Consider the following 24,970-nt stretch of genomic DNA (forward strand, 5'->3'; position numbering starts at 1 on the left):
ACCTGAATAAGTGACGTTTCGTTAAATGAAAGAACTGAAATTGTTGTCTTATCGAAAGTAAGAATGAAGAAAAGTGTTGTCAAATCGCAGAACTGAAGTGAAGTAAAAACCATTGGACGGAGTTCTCCCTTAGAATTTTGGAATTGACTAATAGAACTAATCAGAAAAACGAAACATACTATAGGTATAATTTCTGATCGAAAGAAATATATAAACCGGAAACACCCCCTAATTGGTTCTTCACGATTTCTGGAAGGTGAGACCAATCAGGGAAAAAAAAAGATACTTAGTGAATTCTAATTTGTTGATATTTTGCGCGCCCCGGGCCCAGGGGTGGTGGGACAGTTACGTCCACTACCGTTCTACTCACGGTTGCAAGTGAGAACCCCGCGTCCTTTGTTTATACTTACTAACTAATCTATTCTATTGTTGCGGTATCTCACGTACCACCTTCATGGATGGTTTTTATTTTCGGGCATTTGTTTAAGTATTAAGAAAATAATCAAAGGAAACCCCATGGCGTTCACATGTAGGCGGCTTATCTAGTTTTAACAAATAGAAGTAAAGGAAAGAAAAAGAACGAATCGTGCAAGCGCTTAATGAGAACTAGAATAAAATCGTATTATGATTAATATTTAGGGAAAATGCTCAATATCTAGGGGCAGAGGGTATCGAGGGTGTGACACTGCTCAGAATGATAAGCACCAAACGCACCAAAAATACGTAATATATGTGATGAAAATTTCACGTAGCTTGAAATAATTCGTTCCCAAATCCATGTTTCTGCATTATAGCCTCTCTGATTAACTGACGAACTGCGATTAGAATCTCGGCTCTCAACACAACTTTCATTATCAACCCAAAATCTTCAGTTACTGTCACTTCATCCTTTGTCAAAATGTATTTCTGTGGAATCGTTGTTGTGAATGCTTTCATCAACATCATTGTTGTGCGTGCAAGAAGCTCTTCAACTACAAGATGGCATAAACAGTCTTTAAGAAAATTGAACCAACAGCTGAGATTTCGTAGTTACGTTGTCTACACACTTATGTTTAATCTTGATGTTCGTTTATAGATCCTCAGCAACTTGCGTCCGGTAGAAAATAAAATGGCTAACTTGTTTAAATATACCAGTGATTAAAAACGCTGATTGCTTTTAATCCTTACCCTGTGAGTCTCACAACCCTTGACCAATCGGCATAACTCCCAGAGTTCGATATCGACGACCAGCAGGGGACATAGACCCGTATAATAAAACCCTTTGCGTAATATATACGCCGCGGCCATTGCCTGTTACGGCTTCCAACGGTATAAGCCTCTTACCGGGTATCGCGGTCATTATATTTAACGTTTGACATGGGCTGGTCAACTGACGCAGAGAAATGGTCAACCGTCTCATTCCCTGCTCCGTACTAATACCCCGAGAGGGCATCACTCCGGAGTATCACTGTACATAAAAACGGGCAATTTCTTCATTTGAACCAGCAATGTCCAAATTAATCCATGGAATAGTTCTAATGTTCTGTTTCACATTCTCGCAGCCACTTATTTTAGTGTTTTTAGTCACTAATTTTTGGAAATACTCTGACGCGATATTTTTGTACTGAAAAACCTGAAGTGGCAAACATTTCGCACTGTGAACGGAAAGAGAAATAGAGACCAACACGTGCCGCATGTGCAGCCGCAGTGGCAGGGCGAGAATGCGACACAAAGTTTAGTTAGTACCGCACATGAGGGGCGAACGGTCGGTGCGTAAACGGCATTAATTAAAATCACGACTCACTAGAGGGTGAATGTTTAAGGTTTCGCAACTCTCGGTATGATGTATGCTTTGAGAGAGAAAATAGCAATGGAATTGAGCGAGAACCGAGTAGAACAAGCAATGTCGTGGAATTTAATATCTCTGCAAAACGGTACTGGCTGATCGATCAGCTAATACTTTTAAGCCGATTGTACGATTAACGGAAAAAATACGAAAACTGTTCCTTTGGTATATCCTGCGGCTTGTAATAATGTTATATTATCTGATAAATTTAGTACAAATTATTATGAATTGAGAGTTTATTTGAATATAATTTAGAATGAATTGGAACTGACGAAATGAAGGTAAGTATTATGGGTAAAGAAACACGAGAAAGAGACAAATTTAAAACACAGTAAGACGGATTCAAATTACTTGAGTAAAAGTATCTCATAATTCTACGTACCTATTATACACAAATGACATCAATCGTTTGATCTTGCGCAGCAGGAATGGGAAAACAGTGAATAAATTGATGATTTTATTTCAAATTAATTGTTTGTATAATACAGCTCAAGTCGAGGATAGGAAGCTGAGGCAAGTGGAAGAGCATAATAAGCTTGGGCTGGGTAACGCGAGCTAAACTTTATCGGCGGTAATGAAGGAGAAAAAAAATTGAAAAAAAGTAAGGAAGGAAAATGGCAAAGTTGAACTCGTTAAACGGACTGGCTGTGGGTGATTAATCAATGTTAATAACATCTCAACTGCGCTACTCTGCAGCAGATCCGAGTAATGGTAGCGATTAGCCCCTGCTACCGTTTACTCTCTTCTCTAGAAAATTTACTTTAGATGTATTAACTTCAAAGTTTGCAAATTATCGTTAAATATTTTTTTCTTCAATTTTTTTTGTTGAGTTTGTATTTTGTGTGTTTTTGTACGTTGCAAATAATAAAAAAATTGAAACGATCGTACGTTTAATGAATTATTTTTTGTTTCATCTCGACACGTGTATTTTTTTAATATTTTTGAAATAAAATCGTAAGTGTTTCTATGCATATTTTCACTCACATAAAATGAGCGTAGAGTCTTTTCTAAATAGCGCAAATAATTATTTGTTCAAATAAAAAAATTAAATTAATAACATACTGAAAAATTTCATGTAATTATCGAAATATTATTGATTATACTTTTTCATCTACTGCACGGTAAAGAGTCAGAGTAACGCGTTTATTTAATTCGTACGGAATTCCCTTCTATCAGTCACCAATTGCTGTTTATAACAATATACTATTCCGGAATGAATGTTCAGCTCAAAATTCATTAAAAGAGATTTCCGTACGAATCAAATAAATGTTGAGCGAAGAAGTCACACAGCAAAGATAAATTGGTTGAAAAATATAGATATTGGGTAAGTTAATGTTCTCTGTTTGAAGTCTCGAGACTGACTATTTTTCCAATAATCTCTATTGGCTGAGCTTTTTAAAAAAACTAAAGAGTCGTTCCGACTGGTGTAAGAATGTCGAAATATCAGGGTTGGCTGAACCCTAAAGCACATCAAGTTTTTTTAATCATTTGTTCATGCTACAGAAACATAATTTGTTAACACTCGTGACATGTTTGGTTTCGACCACTGCGAGCAGCGGCAGTTTGCTAGGGTAAGTTTTCTCTGCATTATCCATTGATTTTGTAACGCGAAACACGGTAGAGTACCGGTCGGTACCGACTGGCGTCTACAGTCCAGAATGTCTTGAAAATTGGTTAGAAAAACTATTCCATGACAGAGGACGCCACCAAATAAAGGGCATCGTGGAGCCTCAAGCCTCTTGCCTCGTTCGTGTACTACGGTCGTTCGAAATATGTCACCAAGCAACCCCTCCGAAACCCTCTTATTTCCCTCTGATAATAATTGAACGAACGAAATTCAATTGCGCTCCATGCGGCAAACCGTTGTATTAACGAACCGTGCGCTGAAATCTAACTATCCATCATGTAACTTTCACATTCTCACATTTCCCGTCATCCAAGCGTTCTGATTGGTTTGCAAGGTTGAGTCAACTAATCAGAATGCTTGATTATTGGGAAATGTGAAAAGTTGCATGATAGATAACCTGACTTTGTTTTCCGGAGTTTTGTCTCCTACGTATCCGGTGAGGAAAGAAAAAAAAGATCATCAGCCATCTCTGTCTCTCTCTAACGACGTATGCACGACAAAGACAGAAATGGCTCCGTTATTGACCCTCTAGAGAGTAATGAGACAACACGGCACGCGGGTTTTCTCTCTCTCTCTGTTTTGCAGAATCAAGGTTTCGCTGACGCCGTCCAGAGAGCGCTGCGAGACAGACTTCGATCGTTGACTTGAGTCTGAATCTGAAGAATGCATCTTCACCGGCAACAATATAAAACATTAAAGATACGCCATTTTGTTGGTGTAAGTTCTAGTGGAGTTCTGCTTTCGCTTTCGAGGAAAGGAAACACGTAATTGATCGTTAAATAGCAGCCGCAGTATTTTTCTGACAAGATTAAACGATCTCTGGCAAAGTGTAGCGACATTTGCAGCTCTCGCAGGGAGCGCGGGAGAAAATCGCGAGGTAAAGCATCAGACCTAACCTAAAACCTAACCTTAAGCATAATACTCGCTAACTCAATTTCTGTTGCATTCCTCAGTCACAGCTGAGTGAAGAATTTCCAGTCAACAAATACTCGCGCAGAGATGCCAAAGTACTATTGCGACTACTGCGACACTTACTTGACGCACGACTCTCCTAGCGTCAGGAAGACCCACTGCCAGGGTCGAAAGCACAAGGATAATGTCAAGTACTTTTACCAAAAGTGGATGGAGGAGCAGGCGCAGCACCTCATCGATGCCACCACTGCAGCTTTCAAGGCTGGAAAGATAGCGTCTAATCCCTTTGCTGCCAACAAGGGCGCTGCCATTCCGCCACCGCCGAGTCTAGGCCCGAGACCTGGAGTCCCACCGCAGGGCCCACCGAACATGATGCACCCTCCAGGGATGCACGGAGGTCCGATGGGGCCTGGTGGTCCGATGATGATGGGGCCCCACGGACCAATGGGACCTATGATGGGAATGAGACCGCCAATGATGGGGCCCATGGGCCCAATGGGACCAATGATGGGACCCATGGGACCCATGGGGCCCATGAGACCACCAATGAATGGGCCACCACCACCCATGGGCGGACCACCGCAGCTGAAGACGTGAAAATAATAATGATAGTTGAAAAAATTGATGTTCAGAGACAAAGAAGAAGGACTCTTTTTGCTGTGCATCGCACTTATCATTCTTTTCTTGAATTATTCTTCTCATACTTTCTGTTCACGGTACAGATTATTCTGTAAAGTTGAAATATCCGATCAGACTAGGAACAATCCCAGGTTTCTGTATATTTGTTTCTTATGAAGTGAAGCTGTGAGAATTAAATCTTAAGACTTAATCAGTTTGTTAATGTCAGTTATTGATACTGATAATTATTATCATATGGACATCAATATTGTAAATACTATCAAATGGATATTGTGCAAGTTCATCGACAGCCTGGAAATTATGCGAAATGAACAGTAAATTAAACCGTACATTACTATTCATGTCTATATTTTCCCGATCCATCTGTTACGGTTTTCTTTTTCAAATACGTTGAATTTCGTGCGAATACACGAAAATTGGATATGTAAATTGTTACGAATTCAAAGCAGCGTTAATAGAACACGTACAATGAAGTAGTGAGGTGGACACTCGGTCACGAGCATCTCCATAGTTCGAAATTTTTAATCGCAGCACTCATAAACTTTAATCTGATTTTGCTACCCGCCATCTTGAATTACATGTGAATGAAGTCTTCCTTCCAACGATAAATTGAAAAAAATTAGACTTTTCCACACCTTTTGAATTCTACTGATTGGATTTTTCCCTTATATAATTTATCGTCACATCGTCGAAAATTAAGCTGATGATAGAGGACATACAAGGATTGGGAAATTTATTAACAAACTGAGAAAAAAACAGTAGATTACTATACGATAATATAGCTTGTATGCAATGTATAAAATTCGCTTCTTTATTCAAGAACAGAGTGCGTAACATGTTTCGGCCTCAACACGATGTGTTCAATTTTTTCTTTTTTCTTTTTCGTTTCGTGCCTTTTGTCATCCAACATTAATGTGAGTGTTGCATTGTGTGCGGACGACCGTTGTGTCTCGTTATAATCGCACTCTCGCGTTACTCTCTGTCTTCGATTCGTATAATACGTCTGAACTTCAAGAATCGGTAATTATTATCATTATCAAACTCTTATAAATAATTTAAGGCAACCAGCTTTCAATTCAACATAATATATCTAGCAGCTTTTAAATATTTTTACTCTCATTCTCTCTCAATATATTATATCAATATATACTTATATACCCAGGAACCTATATGCATGTATGTATATCGCTTAACAATAAACTAAACGTTATATAGCTTTGCAATCTTTTTTATTATATTATTATTTTTTCTGTTTTACTGTAGATTCATAGCCAATGTGCAGTTTCGATTATATGTTAATCGTTTTTCTATTTCTTCTTTTACGCTATACATCAGCTGCAAATAATTTACAAATGTGTTTATTTTCCTCTTAGTTTTTCCCTCGTTTGTCGGGTAATCGCATCTCCACAGATTATTTGTACCCAAGTACCTACGAACGATTTTATTTCACTTTCTTTGTATTTTTCTTATTTTTTCGCGTTCACCCAAATAAAACAATAGTCTAGCAAACTATTACAGAGATCATTGCGTTATAAAAACGCAAAACTGTACGAATTGTAAACTGTTAGGAATTGATTCATATTTTAGATCATATACTAGGTTTATATACTCTAATTATTGTTCTATCGCATATTTACAGTCATTTAATTTATCTTTTTTTTTTCGTATTCTCACATGTTTTTTGCTGCCCTTTTTCTCTCGCTTCAGTACAATCGAATGATAAATATTGTATGTACACTCGAAGCGTATTACTCAATAATAATAATAGTAGTAATAAAAATAATAAATTAATAACCTAATGTTCTGTGCAAAATCGGCGAAATTATAGACGTCTTTCAAAAAAAAAAAAAAAAGATGCATTAATATTTAAAAAACTGCAAATGCGGTTTTACTTTTGAAGGACTGAAATTATTCTTCTTGTTTATTTCAAAGGGCGGTTTCTAGAGCGGGTGCGCTTGGGCTGCGCGAAACGTTTTGCACGACGCCATGTTGAGGAGATTCGGACCTGGCGCGATTGTGCCTAGTAAAATAATTGGTAGAAGTTTTGTTTTGACTCGTTGTCCAGGAGGGTGTAACGGTTGCCGGAAAGCTGGCCAAAAACTGGGCCCTGGCCAACTGATTGTTGATTCGTCTGCTCTCGGCGATCCCATGCAAATCCTGAAGTCCCGCAGGAACCGTTACGCTGCACGGAATTTGCGACGAGTTCTCAATCTCTTCGAACCTTTCGGCTGAGCCTTTATCGGGGCCCAACGGCCGCCTCTTCGGGGTCGCAAAATTGGCTGCGTTAATACTTGAGTTAGGAACGTTTGTGATGGGTGCGATAATCGCCTCGGTTTTTGGGCCTGGGCCCCCCAAGTCCAGCTGCCGTTTCGAGCTGGGCCTCGACATCGGCGAGGGGTTTTCCGGTGATGGTTTCATCGCCTTCTCCTCGGCAGCTGCGTCCTCGATTATTGTCGAGGACAAGACGTCGGATCGTGGACTCGGGAATCGCCATGTTGCTCGGGGACTCAGCACCTTCACCGGGGGCGGCGGCGTCTGCAGTTGCTGTTGCTGTCGCTGTTGGTGGAGCAGCTGTTGTTGCTGTTGCTGAGTTTGCTGCCGCGATAGCTTCAGCTGCTCAGCTGCGGATAACCTCGTTGGGCCCGATTTCACGCTCTGCTGAAGCAGCAGGCGCTTGAAATCACGACGAGACGTTGACGATATTGGGTTCATACTCTTGGGTACCTGGAAATTCGAAATCGTGTTAGTGCGGCCAGTAGTTTGCCAGGAGTTTGAGAAATTTATCTCAACCTTCATTTTACCAGTCTGTAAAATGAACCATATATTTTGGAATAATTTGAGTTGATTCGTTTTTATTTTTTCAAATGAATTGGGGTTCATCTATTTCTTCGAAAAAATGACTAGAATTTTTTTTCAGCGATCTTTTAAAGTTTTTCAAATCATATCTTGACTTGGACTCTGTAATTACTTATTTAGCAACAATATGGTTTACACAAGTGTAACAATGAAATTAATAGAATGTATTTATCCTTGCGTATTATATAATTACGAAATTTTCTCACCACCGGAATGTCCTGTGACTCCGGGCTCCAGCTGTGTCTGGAGTTTGCCTGATTGTGGGAGGAAACGGCACCGGGCTCGCCGAGAGATCGAAGATCGGGTTCCTCCTTGATATTGAGGCGTTTTTTCGACTTGTGGATCATGGCGAAGAGCTCCTCGTTGGACATGGTGCTTCTCGTTGGCGAAAGGACTAGATTGGCTGGAGTATTCCTTCCGGAATTGTTCTGGACTGGCGGGGCGAGCTTGGAATGATGCTGCGTGCCTTGCGCCCCCGTTTTCGGTTCTCCGCCCCCTGGCGTCGATGACTGGAATCCCCTGTTGCCGCCAGGTCCGATTGGCGACAAACCAGCCTGCCGCAGAGGGTCTTCAACCCCGAGTGACTTCCACCCCTGATGGGAAGGTGGATTTTGAACCGGGGGCGTTGCCACGAATCGGTAACCAACCGCCGCCAAACTCGCAGGAACGATGAATCTGCAGAAAAGGAAACGTTTACAAGCTTTTCTTTTTTTACATTTTTGCGCACTGCTTTTGGAAATCCCCAGGAAAGATTATTGCGTCCGAATTTTGTCTATATGCAGTCGGATCGAATATAATTTATAGATCAGAGAATCAGATCGAATTAGAGATATTTGGATCTATTGATTATACGATCTAGTTCCACTATTTATTTCCGAGTAAATCGTATTTTTTTTAAGAATCAACCGATTCTCTTGATAAAATTGAGAATTTCAGAATATTCTAAAATCACGGAGAAATGATGTAGTCCCACAAATTGTGAAATCTAGAAGTTTGAAGAATCCTTCACACGCTTAGAATGTATATCGAACTTTTAATATTCGATATAAAGAAATCATCTTCCACGGATTCCGAATTCAAATTAATATCCTCAAAATATATCACAATTCTTTTGAAAATAAAATTATACCTATTCCTGGGAACCGACGCCTTCTGTTCCTGGCGTTGATTCTGCGTTCTTCCCGCATCATTATTGGCGATGTGTCCATCGCTGCCGAAACCGTGACCGGAAGAACGCACGGCGCGTTCCGCAGGGGCGGAAAAATTCTGTCCGCGTCTGGCCATCATGTGCATGGCGGAAAGAGGGCCGTGTACAAGGCCTCGAGTAATGTCGGGAGTGACGCTTCTCGGTGGTTCGATGAGCTCCCTTGGCGAAGTCCGGGAGTTCGGCAGGGTGTAGAACTGCTTTCCATTTCCATTAGCGTTTCCGTTTCCGTCATAGAAACGATCGCTGTTTCTCTGGTTGTTCTCCCTGTCGAAGTACGCCGATCTTTGCGGAACCCGGTTCTGGTTCTCCTTGTAGTTGGACCGGTTATCGTTCGTGTAGTTGTACAGCTTCTCCTGATCCGGCGCCTCGATCTTCCGTGTCGTTCGAACGGTTCCATCGTTAGGGCAGATATTGGTTTGCTTCAAGTTCGACGATTGCCGACGAGGATCGCACTGCAAGTTTTCCGCTCGATCTTTGAGCTGCGGTGGATCTATGTATGGTGGTGCCGTCGGCTTTTTGCTTAAACTGTCCTGGGACACGGTCTCTTTAGGAACGGCTAGCAACGCGCTGTCTGTAACAAGGAAAGATTGTAAAGATTAATAAAATTTCTATACTTTTTTTCCCCTTCTTATTCCCTTTTAATCCGAAACTTTCCCGTCCATCGAACTTTTCCACCCCCGACGTTTTAGGTTGTATCATTCACTTGGTGTACTTTTGCTGGAAACGATCAGCTGATCGCGTGGCGTGACGCCATATTGCTATTTGTTATGCTTATACTTTCTGGATTCTAAGAAGATATAGATATTATACGTGTTTTCTATCCCAGTCTATATAATCGCATTTCAATTATTATTAATCGATTCGCTGACAAAACTATTCACTTAAAAAGAAAATTGTATTTAATAATTCATTGGCGCGAAATGAGTCAATTTTTCAGTGAATAATTTAAGTAAACACGAAGTTTCAAGAACGAAGAATTCCTCTTTTATCCGAATCGTTTTTTCTGTCTTACAATTCAGGTTATTACTCATCGTGAAGGAAATTTAACCGTCGTAAATAGATTATTGAACAGGCTAGTCATACCAAGTGTGTTATTGAAGAAACGCTTAAGCTTGGCAAAATTGATAAGTCGTCTCGATAGAAAAACAACTATTGTAATGTATTTGACAAAATGAATTTTTGGCTGTTCGATGATCGTGGTAACTAATAATATTAAAGCATCTTTTACACAACGTACGAAAACATGAAAAACTGTCACAATCAAGCACTATAGGGTTGACCGTGAAAAAAAAAAATAAATAAATAAAACAATGCAAACGGAAATGAATTGCAGAAATTATAAAGTTGCATTTGAATGAACAAATACGAAAACAGTGAAGCAATTGAATGATGGTATAAATCGAGTTGATGATTTGTAATAGAAATACTTTTTGAACTCTGAAATCTAAACATAAAGAAAGCATTCAAAAGTGATTACATAATCCAAGTAAATATGTATACAAAAGTGGGTAAAAAAATGATTTAAGTATTAACATGAATTAACCGAGACCCACTCAAATTTTATCAATTATTATTAATTTTTGAATAAACCTTATCAAGTTTGTCACTTACGTTGCACGCGCACGTGATTCATGATAATGATATGTAAATGTATAATGATGAGTACTCACCTTACCACCACGAAAATAAAATGTATTGTTACAAAGTGCAGATGTGCATCCCGTGTATTATACATTATAATATAATATGTATATTATAGATATGAGGAATGAACTTAATTATTATGATTAATATTATTGTGAGGAGAAACAAAAGTATTTATCTAAAAATCTATGCACACAACACAAACAAAAGTAGAAGGTGCAAAGTAATAAGTTAATTACGTGATAGAATGAGACAAATACTTGAGAGAATTAGATAAAAAAGAAAATAGTTATAATAATAAAACAAATGAAATAAAAACACACTACGAAACAAAACACGAAAAAACAGTACGAACACTTGAATGTGAACTACGTTGTACAAAATATTTACAAATTATTATTATGATGAACGTGAGTGTTTAACTACAGGTGTTATGTAAATATTATATAATAATGAGTGCAGGTGGGTGAGAAACGAAATGACAAAATGCGTATGAAAATTATAGTAATTTTTTTTCTTCATTTCCATTAAAAAACAAACAAAAGAAAAACGAAAAAAAAATCGAAACGAAAACAACACAACGTGTCTGTTATCGATATATATATATATATATATATATGTGTGTGTGTCTGTGTGTATATATATATATATATATATATATATATATATATATATATATATATATATATATATATAATATATAAGGGTTATAAAATAATAAATTATGTACAAAAGAAATAGAAACAAATGGAAAAGACATGTCATGTACAAATGTGTGGGATGTTGATCGTGTGTTGTATTATATACTTGTGTCATATATTCAAGTTACTGCATGTTCCCCGCATGTTGCGATCGTGCGTTGTTTTTTTATTCTTCTTTCTTATTCTGTTAAGAATAAAAATTGATATCGAAAAAAAGTTCAAGTTAATAGCCGAATTAGTGTCGTATGCCACTTATAAATTTGCTTTCATGAATTCCAGTTAATACACGCATTTTTTTATTAATTCTTTCTCATGAAGATGAAAAATCTGAAGTTAGTTTGATGTTAGATGGGTGTTAGAGACGTTGCCTCGATTTTTCAACGTACGAAGGACACGCAATACGCATAATGTATGTATGCATATGTACTATACAGAGCCGCATGCAATTCTAACATTTCGTCATTTTTTGATTTTGATTTTTCTTTAGTTGTTTTCCTTCGAACAAATGAGTATAAACAATAATAATAATAATAGACACAGATATCGTACATTCAACTACATAAATACACAAATACTATAAATGGTAGATTTATCATCTAAATATGGATGGAATAACGGTGCGGTTTTGCTACAAAACGATTGCAAATTTTATCTCACTAAATAATATCGTGATTATTATTTTTTCGCTAATTTATGCAGTTGTGCATTATTATTCTGAAATTTTTATTCATTTTTTTTTTTTTTTCAAACTATCGAAACCGCGCAATCGGCAATCGTTCGTATTATACACATGTATAGAAATATGTAGAGTCGATTTATTTTACAATATTTACAATAATCTTTCTTGTACTTTTACGATTCGCCTATTAATGATCATCGACATTACACATACTATATTATATAGACGATTTTCTCCATATTACTTATATCATTAATATACCTATAACGTCGATTTACTATTCACTAATTGGCACTTATTTCTTCAGGGTGCTTCCGAAGCTATACATAATACGTCAGATATCCACAAGTCTCCAAACGAACGCGAGATTAATTATTGTACAAGATAATATAATACCGACCTCAGTCATCGTCACCAAGCCAGTTTCTGTTACAGGCTTTTTTTCTTTCGAATTAATCTAAAGAGCAGATATAATTTTATCATCACGGTTCGTCGATGCGTTGACGTTTATTTTCAGGTTTTAATTTTTCTTTTATTATTACTATATTATAACGTTCGACAATAAGTCTAACAGAATGTTCTATATTCACCGCGTAAATTAGCCGACTTTTGATCCGCGCAACAGTCGAGGGACTATCAGGGTTTACTTTTTTCAAAAGAGTTAGAAATATAACAAAATGCAAGACCGGAACTACAAGTTTCAAGTATCGACAACGTCTATATTATGGTGGTTCGCTTTAAACTTGAATTTTTTTTTTTTTTTTTTGCCTCTCGCCCGAAAACTCAGTACCAAATTCAGAAAAAACAATTCTCGTTGAAACGCAGAGCGAAGACAAAAAAATTAGAGATTGCTACAATTATCCATTTTATTGTATTATTTTATTTTTTTTCATATTGTGGATCAATTTATTATTTCTCATAAAAATCAGTACTGAAAACAAAATGGGGAAATTAGTGTGCTTGATATTTAACCATCAGTAACAACCTTCAAATAAGCTGTTCACAGCCTGGTCTTTCGGCAGAATTTCCTTCTGACTATTACACATCGTTGTGTCATGTGGGAAACAAAAATAAAGAAATAATTTATTCCAGTCGAACTACACTTAAAACAATATTGACTCATTTACGGCAGTTATTAACATTTTTTTCTCTTTTGACCTTCGGTAGCGACCTCTAAATATGTTTTTACGTTCTGCGCTTTAACGAAATTTTTTTCCGAATTTGGCATCGAGTTTTCAAGCAAGAGGCGAGAAAAAATGAAAGTTTAAAATGAACCACCCTACTCTGTATAATTAATCGCAAAAAATCATCTACTTCGTATTCCTCGTCAAATACAACTACAATCAATTGTTTAATTGCTATTTGCATACTTATTAGTGGGGCGTTAATTCCGGTACCTACTCGATAGCTAACGTCTACTACATATTGGATACATAATGTATACTTGTTTTTCGAACTTTATCAAATATATCGTAGTCATGTTCACGAGTATTTATACACACTCATGAATCAAATTTAAAACTATTGCACGTGAATATATTATATTGTACGCATTCAGGATTTTCATAAGTAACATAGGTATTCCTATTATATTTTATTAATGAATCTTTAATCAACACTCGAATATCAGGCACAAATATAATTGCGATAATTTTGCAACACGGTTAAATGCTCAGTTTTTGGAAAAAAATGTATAAGATACTAGTTTCAAACAGTAAGTTTTATTGATAGTTATTATTTGTAAAGCTGGAGATTTACGATTATGAATTGGCTGACTAAGAAGATCATATGTATATGTATTTTTGTGTAATTTGAATTGCATACAGAGAAAATAAGGTCAGCTGAAAAAATAAATTGTTGATTCGATAAAGACGAAGAAGAATAAGAAGAGGAATAAAATTTCATTTATTTTTCTCAACGGCGGGGGGGTTATCGTAGAAATCATGGCCAAATAATATTTTACTTCTAACAGATGACTGTTCGTCATATTTTTGAATCAGTATGTATGTGCGTGTATAATGTGTATAATAAATCAGACACTGCAACGAGGGGATTGCGAGTGTAGCGCGTGTAAGCTGATAAAAGTACTGTACAGATCTAATTAAAATTATTGACAGATTTACGAAAAATTTTTTCTTTCATCATCAGGGCCCCTTATGTTTTACGTAATATGCTTGAACCCAAATAATAATGTACAGACGCAAATCTAGGAAATGTTGAGAATAACAAGAGAGCATTGGAATCGAAAAAAAAGAAGTATGCTAATCAAACTTTAAAGTTCGAGCTGTGTAAACGACACGTCATTTGATCCACTTAGTTTAGTGAGATGGTGTGTGTAAATGTAAATAATTGTGGATGAACTACGACAATAAGGTAAGCAGTAAAGTATGATTTATGGTTTATATGTGGTATCAGGCCTCATTGAGGGGCGATAACGCCAGGGTGACTAATGATTTTTTTTTTGTACTTCGCTACATTTATCCATAAAGTATGTGATGTATATAACATACACGGAGATATTGTAAGCAATTTGTATAATAACGCGACTCTGTTTCCGTACGTGATGTTCGATTGGCCGCGTTGTTTGTCGAACGTATAATTGCATTAGGAAAAATACCAAATGACGAGTATGAATGTTTACTGACAAATCGCGATTATAAGTATAAAAACTAACGCTATTTTGATAAGACGTCACGTACGAAACTTCAAAGCTAAAGAGAATTATGGAGTGAGAAAAAAAAATTTAGATAGCGAGAAAGAAACGCTGAAATCTCTAGAGTTTGTCCCCCGCAGATTGTTATGTGTGCCGTATGTTGGCGAGATGCAGGTCGCGTTCCATAACCCAAATGACTCCATCATTTCGTAACGATAAATGTGTATTTTTAAACATTTCGAACAACGATATCGTCCAGAGAGAGAGAGAGAGAGAGAGAGAGCGCAATAGGTGCATGCAAAGTCAAGAAGTGAAAGAGTATATTGTGTGACTAGGAACGAAAGTTGGTGATTGTGACTTCGTTCAAGCGGAAATCCCACGAGTTACAATCGCCAGCGTTTGGCCCGCGTCACACACGACACTTTTAATGACAAGTGATTGAAAAATGGTAGGGCCTCACGCGGCAGTTTTGCGGGATGCAATTTCGCAATTTCTTCTCCCTGGGGACGAAAGTGAAGCAATTGTGGACTTTGGAAACTGTGGATTTTTCTGCGGAAATTGGCTACTTTCGCGTATGATAAAAACAAAAAACACTTTATATGGAACAAATCAGTAGAAGTAAAAAATCGGGATTCATAACATCAGCTCGGTTGAAAAATTATCACCTAGTTTGAAGAAAAATAGAAATTTCGCATCAAACAAACCGGTATTTAGTGTCTTGAGACAAAATCATGGAAGCGAGAAGCAAATTTAAAATCAAATACATCGTGAATTTGAAATATCGATAGTAATCGTTGCGATAATTTTGAAGTTATTAAATTGACAAAGGAAATTAGGATTTGGTGTCAATTGAATCGGAAAACCGGTATGTGCAAACGATAATCAGTCAACGAAGTCAGAGAATTGATAGTTTCGAAAGTTGAAAAGGAAATTTCATGCCAAACCGTAGTCACAAAATGTAAGAAATCGATAGTCATCGTTGATCAAATAAATCGAGATCATTCGAAAATCGCCATCCGTTCTGAATTAAAGTCAAAAGGAGGTAAAAAGTGGATTTGAATTCGGATCATTATAAGTTTTGAATGAAATGACAAGCATTCATACTGTTTTGACATTTGAGTTTCGACACTCTCAAAAAGAAACGGGTACACAAGATTTTCAAAATCTCTAAAACATGGTGTCTCGAATTTCCAGGACACTGATTCTTCTATTTAAAAAATAGAATCAAAAAATTACTAATCATCCGTTAAAATTTATCCAGTCATCGACTTTGTTAGAACTTGTTCTCTCGCGTGATAAGTTATGATTTTATTTTCTTTTTTTGTTTTTTTTTTTTTAATTTTACCTCATAGAACGCGTCGGTTCCAGTTATCCTCCATGATACAAGCTTGATAGGTGAAATTTTTTCTGACTTTATGTTGGCCTTATTGCACTCGATGAGCAAAGCATACGAGAGACCGGGTACCTCACCACAAAGTATAATTGTGCTAAAAGACTATTTATGGTACTGCCAATCTGGCTTATAAGCTGATTTTTATTCAAAAACTTACGGGCTCTTCGCGCTGCAAAGAACAGGAGATGCCTCGCGAGCATGATCGAGATTCGAGTCCCGCGTCGGCCGGACGACCGGCCACCAGGACAATCTGAAGATGACTGGTCTTCCGGCGACCGTTTGTCTAGCAGAGAGCCGGCCGCACAGTATTTGAAACCCGTGTCAATTGATAACGTGATTTCTGCCCATTCCACTTTTCTCTCCCTCCCACTCGGCGGCAGTGATAAGAAATGTTCCGCGCCCCCGCCGCCCTTTGTTTCTCCACATTTTCCCCACTTCTCGTTCGCCGTTTCAGGCAGTCTTATTAATTTTTACACAGTATTTATTCTGTCGTTTCGAATAACTGCGTTACTTTAGAATTGGTAAAATTCGATTGTATTTATTCCACTGTCCGACTCCTTCCAGCTAATCACCGGACCAATGTCACAAAATCGGTAACACCGCACAATGGGACTTTGTTCTCGCGTGTTGTAATGACTGTTGTTTAACATCGTCACGTGACCTCGGCCGTCTGGGGGGTTATAAACAGTCTGATGCAACCGGGCCGGCTATTGAATCAGCTTTTAATACTGCGTGTGCAATGTTACCGGCACCCAGCTCACTTTTAAACAATGTTTGCCCTGTCTAGCTCCATTCATTATTTGTTTCCTTGTTCTCTTGCCCCGAGTACATAATGCCCCTTGACTTGCTTTCAATGCGTATCGCTTTTTATGGATTCTCGGAAAAACCACATATGTATTAATACCCACATTCTGCCCCAAGATTCACTGACAGTTGACCAGACTCCGAACCCCTTTTTTTATCCTAAGATTTCAGTGATCTGAACTTCTCAGGTTAAATCCTGAGCTCTCTAACTCTCGCCGAAAGTAAACTAACGTGTAATTATTCTTGCCATCATTATCTTCCTTGTAAAATAGCTCCCGACAGTTTTTGTTAACTGGAAATTATTTTACAGCCACATTAAAATGCGAAGCGGATCAGCGGCGGCCATGTTTATCAGGAATAGATTCATTGTGTAGAATTTACATCGATGACTGTCGCGTGAACAAGGAAATCACATTTCTATATGACATTACAAAGAATTCTCGAAAAACTCTTAATCTCGTTGAATATGTATATACATATATATGTGTATACATAACCTGCTTTGTAAAACGAAAGGCGTATAATGTGTGTATACATGACTCAAGAGCGCAACAGATAGCGGTATCTCGCGAAAAATACTCTGCTCGCTCTTTGCTGGGGTTGTTTGTTTTAACGAAGCCGCAATCGAAGGGGAATATTCCACTCGCGTTGCTATCGAGGTTACTTCCCGATCGCAATTATCGTCGTTGGCAAGTTCCAATGTACTCCAGTCAATGCCCGTAACTTAGGGTAGCTTTAGTGTTTAGTCTATCTGAAACCAGAATCCCCCGACTTTCCCGTTGAGAAAAATTTCACGCTTTCTCTCTCTCTCTCTCTCTTTCATCTCTTCCGAGAAAGATAACAAACATGATGTTCAATATTTGTTTTGGCCAAGTATACCTAATGCATTTTTACAGTATTTCCTAAAACTAAAAACTGTCTTTTTAAATTATCTCAGAATTGTTTTTGCCTAAAGATAAAATGAACTGCAGACTATTTCGGGATTTTTGCAACTGTTCCTTAGCGATTCGTAACTTTGGCACTCTGACATTATCACGCCTTCACCAAATTTCTGTGTCATTTCCAGCGTACTTTAGTACTCGGGCTGGTTCGAGGTCTTGAGCTCTCGGTCTCGGGCTAGTCGGAGTCGCGGGAACGGCGAGTTTGGGCTTGATATCGATATCGAGTGGATCGTGATTGGGTGGTTCGGGACTAGATACAGTTTCAGGATAGTTAATGCGTTCGTTGATGAGATCCTCCTGCAGCTCCTCGGAGGGTGTTCTAAATATTTTGGAAGATTTTTCGGAGTTAATGGATAGCTTTTTGATGAACATAATCGGACTATTGGCCATGCGATAGCTTTCGCTGCGTTTTATTTTACGATCGGACCGTTCGAGCTTTGGAGTATCGGGGTTATCGCCGACAGTTGGCGTGGTGACGTGATCCGCGTTTATTTCCGGGGTCTCAGAGTTGATGAACTTTGATTTCTCACTGAAATTCACCACATTTTCCTTTTCCTGAACTAACCCTGACTTCCGGCCAAAGTTCGGCGTGTCGAAGTCCGATATCAGCAGCTTTCTCACGAGCTTCGGGGTTGTGCCGCTTGGTCGCAACTTCTCTAAACCGTCGGAAAACTTATCTCTACTCCGGTTCACCCGGTTGCTAATCGGCCGCAGCAACGCCTTTGACTTTTCCTCGGCCTCGGCTGCCGATTCGCGATCGTTTGGAGCGCTCGTATTGGCTACTTGCGTCGAAGGCCGCTTACCTTCTTCGCCTTGCACGTTGACGTAGGCTCCTCTCACATGTTTCTGGGGGCTGGTGGGGCTCGTGGGTCCCACAACGGTGCTCGGCGTCCTTACGTAGTTCGGACTCGCCGCTCTTTCCGGGCTCTTTGGCGCTCTGATTATCAGCTTCCCCAGCTGCGGTGACATCGGTGGCGACGATCTTTCTGGACAGTCCGTTGTGTCTCGACCTCGTCCCGATGGATCTCGATTCACCGCTCGTACCGTCGCCTGGGCTCGATGCAACAGCGGCGAAGTCGTCGGGGATACGCCTTCCTTCACGAAGGGCCCTGAAATTACCAAGTACACGACGTCAGTTCAGCGATTTCAACGTCATATCAGAAAATTATGACGAATTTTCAAGAGATTTTAATGAATGTTGATTGGACTTTCAAAACATTTGACGATAAAGATTATACTTTGAGAGAGTTTACGTGATTTCAAGGTTATTAGATTATAGGAATTTCTAAATATTTTATTTCGTCACAATAGATATCGTGGGGTTTCAAAAGCTACCACGTCATTTTGATGGCTTTTGTGAGATTAAAAAAATTTCACAGAATGTAGTAAATTATGGCGTTACGACGTTTTAAATCAATGGAAATATTTGCGAATTATCTTGAATTGAATTATCGTGAATTATGGAAGATTATTTTCAAATAAATCCAATGAACAAAAGTCATTCAAATCAACTACTAAATTCCTGAATATTTCACTTTCGAATGCACATTTCAAACACGACATGGTAGTTTGAATTTGTTTGAAATGAAGTTTATATAAATGGCATTGAACCTCTCAGAATTAATTTAACCAATTCGATTGTACACAAGCTTAAAATCTATATCTCATTCTCAGTTAAATTTCAAATACCGAATATTATCTCTCGTTTTCATGCTAATTCCAATAAAGATATCAGTGACTATTGTACATAAACGAGATTTCGAGCACTGCGCAATCTCTTTCTGGGAAGGTGTCTGTAGATATTTAGCAAGCAATAAAACAGATGCGATCCCTAAAACGTAATATGCCGAGTAACTACCAAAAAAATCCACAATTTACCCGGATTGAAGGTGGTATGAGCGCCCTTCCGCCTCTTGAGGCTGTCCGAGGAGTAAACGACCTTGCCCTCTGAGTCGAGGGTGACCCTGGCGCCCTGCCTCCTGCGCTCCAAGGAAGAGTCCTGCTTCCTGGGAAGGTCACTGAGGCTGACGTACTCGGCGTCCTTCTTGAAGAGATCGGCATTGGCGTAGGTCACGGCAGGCTGGGGAGCACGGACAAGAGTGGACGAGTGATCGGACCGCTTGTTGTTGTTATTCCTCACGTCGGCTATGGTGACATAGTCGCCTGAGTCTGGATTGGTCGGGTCCGGCTGGGCTGCGGTTCCCGTCTTGGTCGGTGCAGCCGAGGTCTTCTTCCCTCCCCCGGGAAGAACGCACCGAAGCTTGCCCAGGACGCCGCTGAGCGGACTGACCTTTGACGAGCCCGCCGCGGAAATATGCGGGCTTTGGGAAATCCGTCTGCAGGAATTTTCGCCAGCCTTCTCCTGCGGCAGGACCGTCTGGACGGTGGCGTACGGGTTCTTGTCCTGCCCGTTTATCACCTCCATCTTCGAGGTACCAACCGTCGCTGACATCAGTACCGAGCCCAGCTCCATCCGCCCACTGAAGGCCTCTCCGTCTTTCGATGTCTCGTCGTCTGAACCTGGTGGCGTTATCACGCACATCGACGGTATACGACTGGCGTTTATCGCCGTCTTTGACCTGATCCTTTCTACTCGCTCGCAGCCCTCCAAATCACTCGACTCCGAGTACTCGAACTCCGAACATGACCGACCCGTGCACGCTGGACTTGATGCCGACTCCACTGGCGACGAAGACGTGTTGTGGCCACTGTCTGGCGACTGACCACCGTTTTGGTTCTGACCATGAACCTGACAATAGTAAAAAATTTTGTCAATTCATGTAAAAGATTCTGTTCAAGGAATTTTTGGGCTGCTGACCATGGTCAGCATAAATTTATTATAGAAATACGAAACAAGCGCATCCATCGTATTCAATCTACGATTTCAGTTATGGACGCTTGATCTGACAAAGACACTCTAACAACGTAAACTGACGATATGTTACCATTGCCACAACCGTCAGGCTGGACTTCCGTTCCGGAGGAGGTGGCGCAAGAAGAGTGGTGCAAACGGTGCCGGCCGAGCTAGTGGTGGTGGAGGTGGAGCCCCTGCCAAACAGTTCGTATTCATTTTCGGCAATGGGAGAAGCAAGTTCTGGGCTGAGGTCACAAGACTTGGTAAGTGGGCTTTGAGGCAGGGATTCCTCCTCCCTTAGAGTCTTGAGCCCAGAATCAACGTGGAAAGAGGTGTAGTAACCCTCGGTGTCGCATGAGTAAACCGAGGAGTTTTCACCGTCGTCGGAAAAGGGTACGGCGGTTATATCATGGATTATATCAGGGGTCAGAGTTCCCTCCGAGGTAACTGAGGACGATGCCGAAGTGTCCCTTCCCTTCGGCCGTCTCATATGGCTCAACGACGTTGACGAAGTTCCGATCGAAGCGGTGGTCGTCGACCTGGAATTAAAAATGAAATATCTATCATTTGTTTAGCTGCTGAGAAATTTATGGAAAAAACACCCTCTATGTTAGGATTCCTTTTAAAAAGAAACATTAAAAATCATCTGGGTGTAATCATGAGTTCAAGGGTTATTCTCAAAATTGAGGGTCTATCCTCAAAAGCGGTCGGTTGTAACCATCGATTGTTGGAGTTAACCTGTCTAAAGTTGACTGTTAGCCCCGAAGTGTTGATAGTGAACCATCAAAAAGAATTGAAATCTTACTAGCAGTTTGAGAGTTATCCTCATGAGGCTAAACCACGAACTATTTTGGTGTACCCCAAGTCTGCGAGGCTTGGCACCGAAAGTTAGACTTTTTTCTGTAAGGAATGAAACGACCTGTACCTCGGCGGATGAGTGGTCGTCGTGGTTTCGCTTCCGATACTGGCCCTACCGCTCTCCGAAGAGGCACTCCAGTTTCCGGAGCTGGAGTGCGGAGCGTCTTCGCGATTTCCTTTACGGCGTTCCCTGCGCTGAGCGGCGCTCTCCCTGAGCTTGACGTTGGCCTGACGTTCAACCGGAGGTGCAGTTACAGGGATGCTGGAGGTGCTCTTCCCGCTTGAGCTCGACGAGCTAGGCTTGCGCTCGTGGAACTTCTCCTTCCTCCTCCGCATCGTCACGGTCTCGTAGATGTTGATCTCCTCCGGAGAGCCGGTCTGCTTATCCTCGGCCAACTGGTCCTGCTCCTCGGAGCGGTTCGATGCTCCTCCAACGCCTGAATCTTGCACGCTCTGACTCGACTTCGGACTGATCAACTTCAGTCGTGACATTCCCCAGGCCTTCAGCGTGTTGAAGTGCGACTTCTTCTCCGACGGTGACTCCTTCTTTGAGCCAAGGAGGTCTGTACTCGCCGATCTATGCGCCCGTGAACTCGTCGCTGGCGATGCTTCATCCTCTTCCAGACCCTCCGTCGTTGTTTCCCTGTGGAAGTGAAGCTCAAGGTTAGTAATGACCCAACTAATGTCAAAAGCTGTTCTTTCAACAGCGACACGTTGTCAATGCTTGCCCTCCTATCGCCTGACGGATTTCCTTATGGTCGATACCGGCGATGGTGTTTCGCCGTTTGCCTCTCGGTCTCCTCGGTCGGGATCTTCGCCTTATGGCAACTTCGTTGCTCTCTTGTCCAGCCGGCGAGAGAAGGGACCGTCGTCTAATGGACATTCGTTCGAAGCCCCTTCCGCTGACGTCAACGGCGACGACTTCAGCCGGGAATCTGTTGAACGAATGTTTATTAGTGTGATAAATCAATCGTTTGCTACCCCGCGGGTATTCAATATTTTAGGGAATGTTAAAAATAGTTGGGCTGAGGCAGTGTACTCACTTGAGAGCGACAGCTTGCACTTGTTCTTCCGGGCTCGGTAGCTTATGGTCAACGGCATCGTCGTCAGTTGCATCGGTAAGGATCCTTGACATACAATCCGGAGGCACGGTAACGTCGCCAAGGGCTTCCGTCGACGTCCATCTGCGCAAGTCTTCGATGGCAGCCGGCTGAAATGAACGATTGAATAACGCATACTGTAGATAATGCAACCTGACGATCAATGGTCAGGTTATTGACGGATGAAACTTCGGGGTGGAACCCACTCGGATGGAATTTGACGCTGAACAACTGTCCGGCATGCGGTATGACAGTGTAAAAATTATTAAACGCATTTTCGAGTAAGAGGGATTAGATGGTTATTGAACCGGAAGAATGGAGCCGTCGCTCATCGACACGAGCTAGCCGATCGAGACTCGCCGGAGAATTGTTATTGTCCGTGATGTTATCTTGCACGTAATTAGATCTAGTGGCATCTAGTGAAAGAGGATATTATGTTTCACGACTGGTTTTTTTTATCCCTGGTATTTTATCAGCCTGGCTAGTTGCCGCGATGAGATCTGAGTCCGCGTGTTGTGTCATGCAGCTATCCCACTTGTTAAACCGCGTCTTCGCCAGCTCGTTCTCTCGACAAGTTCAAAAATCCAGCTAAACCGATCCGCCTACCAACAACTTACATAATTTATGCAAAATTGAAGGCACGGACCAATCAAGAAGTGCTCGAGACCCCCGGGGTTCTCGGTACGAAGAATAAAATTATGCAAATCAGGTCGGCGCTCAAGCATTACAACCACCCACCGACAGGACAAGAAAAAATATATAGACATTCACGAAAGTAAAGATGAATGACGAAGCTTATCTGAGCATAAATTTTTGCGCACAAAGGCTTCAAGGCTATTGCTCAGTCGGTGAAAAACGTCCGAACAGTGAAAGCGAAGCCCTCTGGAACCGCTGGCCGAAGGTTACTGTGGATCCTCGAGACCATTAAGGCGATCTCACAATGGCAGGAGAGACATTTACGCATTACAGAGATGGACGCGACCGTTGGTGCTTTTGAATCAGCTTCGAATGTATTTGCGACTTCAAGGTCGCCTACCTCTCCAATCACGTTCCGGTGAAACTTTGCTTGGACGCGTTCAACGTCCGTTCCAATCCGTCTCTATGAGCAACAGGTAGATAGCCGTGATCCCAGCAACGAAACGTACTTCAGTTCCAATCCGTTCAGCCTATTAACGCCGCTGCCAGCAGCAGGTAAAGCAAAGGACCACCGCTGAAGATCTAATTCCCAGGAAGGCCGCATGAAGGATGAACACGGCATACCTGACCGAGGCACAGGTACCGCACCACGTCCTTACTTCAAAACATTCAATCCCCAGGGAGTGTCTACTTCGTGTCCAGGAAATGAATCAGCGTCACCGGATCTCCGCTGTGAATATTTACTTCCCGCCGACTTTCGTCACGCGCGTGTTAATCTAACAGCTTTCTGCACTCTCTCTCTCTCTCTCTCTCTCTCTCTCTCTCTCTCTCTCTCTCTCTCTCTCTTTGGAGATATTTTCAAATTTTTATGTCATTCAATATTTTTTATTTTTTAGTTCTATTGTACGTAGTGGTATTCGTATCTAACATGATTCTCTCTCTGTGTTGTACTCTTGGGTTATTCCGTATTACCTACATATATTGTTATTCACTTGCTTCAAGGCCTGACTGGGCGAGGGCATAATAAAATCCAATCTCTCTCTCTCTCTCTCTCCAGAGTTGTAATATCGAATGGAACAACTAGTCACGTCGAGAATCGGATTTGTGCGACACCCTGTATAAATCGCAGTTTGTACCCATACCAGCGCCAGGCTCAAGATCCCTGATGGAGACGAGAGACCCCATGAGCACGTTGTGTTGGTAGGAGTAGGAGGAATTCCGGCGTTGCCAGACCGGACTCTCCTCTTATTTTTGTGGTTCTCATTCGGAAACCGGTGAATGATCGTTACGTATGTGTATGTTTACAGTCCCGCGGAAGTTGACCCGATTTTAACCGGCTACAGGACTCGGAAGGTAAGAGGAATGAGGGTAACTCACCACTCTGGACTCGATTTCCAGGCTCTGATCGACGCGTTTCTTGCCAAGCACAGGTGTGCAGAGGTACATGTCCGTCGAGTTGTTCCTGCCATCCCGACTTATCGAGTCCAGACTTCTGACGGCTACAACAGCCGCGGCCTCGTACAGCTCCCTCAGGATCCTTGGCCTCGTCTCAACCGTGAATAGCGTCGTCTTGACATCGTTTCTGCAATGGTAGTGTTCCTTGCGGGACGCGAATGTCGAAATGTCAGACTCCGCTGAAAA

At 40.8% G+C, this 24,970-nt stretch overlaps 2 protein-coding genes across 3 annotated transcripts in view; one reads left to right on the plus strand and one right to left on the minus strand.

Annotated features, from left to right (window-relative positions):
- The first annotated feature begins 4,175 nt into the window (after window positions 1-4,175).
- Window positions 4,176-5,000, plus strand: LOC124408484 (U1 small nuclear ribonucleoprotein C). The gene is made up of 2 exons (XM_046885432.1): window positions 4,176-4,329; window positions 4,406-5,000. Exon 2 carries the CDS (start codon window positions 4,452-4,454, stop codon window positions 4,959-4,961), a length of 510 nt encoding a protein of 169 aa, XP_046741388.1. The 5' UTR covers window positions 4,176-4,329; window positions 4,406-4,451; the 3' UTR covers window positions 4,962-5,000.
- A 1,927-nt stretch (window positions 5,001-6,927) lies between these two features.
- LOC124408485 (NHS-like protein 1) overlaps window positions 6,928-24,970 on the minus strand; it is a 52,267-nt gene continuing 34,224 nt past the window's right edge. The window contains exons 2-11 of one of the 2 annotated variants that reach the window (XM_046885434.1): window positions 24,707-24,963; window positions 22,637-22,803; window positions 22,322-22,528; window positions 21,661-22,236; window positions 20,827-21,274; window positions 19,760-20,630; window positions 18,685-18,990; window positions 8,989-9,637; window positions 8,066-8,534; window positions 6,928-7,727 (exon numbers count right to left, since the gene is read on the minus strand). In XM_046885434.1, coding sequence (XP_046741390.1) covers window positions 6,930-7,727; window positions 8,066-8,534; window positions 8,989-9,637; window positions 18,685-18,990; window positions 19,760-20,630; window positions 20,827-21,274; window positions 21,661-22,236; window positions 22,322-22,528; window positions 22,637-22,803; window positions 24,707-24,963 — 4,748 coding nt within the window. In that variant the 3' untranslated portion in view covers window positions 6,928-6,929. The remainder of the gene's footprint in view (window positions 7,728-8,065; window positions 8,535-8,988; window positions 9,638-18,684; window positions 18,991-19,759; window positions 20,631-20,826; window positions 21,275-21,660; window positions 22,237-22,321; window positions 22,529-22,636; window positions 22,804-24,706; window positions 24,964-24,970) is intronic. The other variant, XM_046885435.1, reaches the window with a different exon arrangement.

The sequence above is a fragment of the Diprion similis genome, chromosome 8 (genome assembly GCF_021155765.1).
Source record: "Diprion similis isolate iyDipSimi1 chromosome 8, iyDipSimi1.1, whole genome shotgun sequence".
In the NCBI taxonomy this organism is placed as follows: Eukaryota; Metazoa; Arthropoda; class Insecta; order Hymenoptera; family Diprionidae; genus Diprion; species Diprion similis.

What these genes read in the sequence shown, in the direction of transcription:
- LOC124408484 (XM_046885432.1), top strand. Translation starts at nt 4,452, where the DNA reads ATGCCAAAGTACTATTGCGACTACTGCGACACTTACTTGACGCACGAC.